The 1,323-nt window shown below is 54.3% G+C and overlaps 1 protein-coding gene across 1 annotated transcript in view; it reads left to right on the forward strand.

Annotated features, from left to right (window-relative positions):
- LOC103460562 (far upstream element-binding protein 3-like) overlaps positions 1–1,323 on the forward strand; it is a 16,589-nt gene that overhangs the window by 11,052 nt on the left and 4,214 nt on the right. Inside the window, exons 13-16 of the mRNA XM_008402795.2 lie at positions 79–239; positions 329–399; positions 971–1,050; positions 1,187–1,260. Of these exons, the coding sequence (XP_008401017.2) occupies positions 79–239; positions 329–399; positions 971–1,050; positions 1,187–1,260 (386 nt within the window). The remainder of the gene's footprint in view (positions 1–78; positions 240–328; positions 400–970; positions 1,051–1,186; positions 1,261–1,323) is intronic.

Consider the following 1,323-nt stretch of genomic DNA (forward strand, 5'->3'; position numbering starts at 1 on the left):
GTTAGCAGGAAGTGACGCGCGCTGAGAGCAGGAAGTGGCGCGCTGCGAGCAGGAAGTGATGCGTGCTCCTCCCTGCAGGTGGTGAGACCATCAAGAGCATCAACCAGCAGTCTGGTGCCCACGTGGAGCTGCAGAGGAACCCTCCGCCCTCCACCGACCCCAACACCCGGGTCTTCACCATCCGCGGCTCCGCCCAGCAGATGGAGGTCGCCCGCCAGCTCATCGACGACAAGATCGGGGTGAGCGGCCGAACGCGCCCCGCTGGGGGTCCGGCCCGGGTTCCAGCCGGCCCGGTCCGCGCTCACGGTTCCGTCTCGTCTCCCTGCAGGGATCGGGGATCATGAGCAACGGAGGATTCGGCTTCAGCCCCTTCACCCAGGGCCCTGCCGCCCACCAGAAGTAAGAACCTCTGACCCCTGACCCCTGAGCTGTTCACGGCAGCCTCCCAGCCAATCAGAGGCTCCGTCTTCAGGTTTAAACAGGAAGTGAGGAGCTGAATGGATCCGTCCAGAGCGTCTCGTCCTGGTTGTTTATAAAACAGAAGAAAAAAAGTTCATGTTTATTTCAGAATGTTGGAAACACTGTGAGATCCTCCTCTATAGATCTATAGATCCTCCTCTATAGATCTATAGATCCTCCTTTATAGATCTATAGATCTATAGATCCTCCTGTATAGATCTATAGATCTATAGATCCTGTTACATAGATCCTCCTGTATAGATCTATAGATCTATAGATCCTGTTACATAGATCCTCCTGTATAGATCTCTAGCTCTATAGATCTGTTGTTCTACAGGTTTGGGGTCAACGGGTCAAAATGCCGTTTTTACATTTTCGTCTGAAATCCCATCTTGTTCAGATTACAGTCAGATAATCTGATCAGTTTCAGATTATTGATTAGGCTGAATGTGAGCTGACGACGTGATTGGCCGGTTGTCAGCAGGTGTTCACCAGGTGTCTGTGTCTGCAGCAGCGGCCAGCCGTTTGTGACCGGCGTTTGGGGGAACACCTACCAGACCAGCTGGCAGAACCCGGGCCAGCAGGACCCAGGTGGGCCCACACACACACACACACACACACACACACACACACGGCTCTGGCTGCAGCCTCCTGCCTGGTTAGTGGTGAGTTCAGGGCAGCGTCAGGCTGGGGGTCCGAGCGGCTGAAGCTGTGTGTGTGTGTGTAGGTCACAGTTTGGCTCAGACAGGACAGATGGACTACTCCAAAGCATGGGAGCAGTACTATAAGAAGCTAGGCAAGTGCACACACACACACACACACACACACACACACACACACACACACACACACACACACACGGTG

Source organism: Poecilia reticulata, unplaced genomic scaffold (assembly GCF_000633615.1).
Source record: "Poecilia reticulata strain Guanapo unplaced genomic scaffold, Guppy_female_1.0+MT scaffold_257, whole genome shotgun sequence".
Classification (NCBI taxonomy): domain Eukaryota; kingdom Metazoa; phylum Chordata; class Actinopteri; order Cyprinodontiformes; family Poeciliidae; genus Poecilia; species Poecilia reticulata.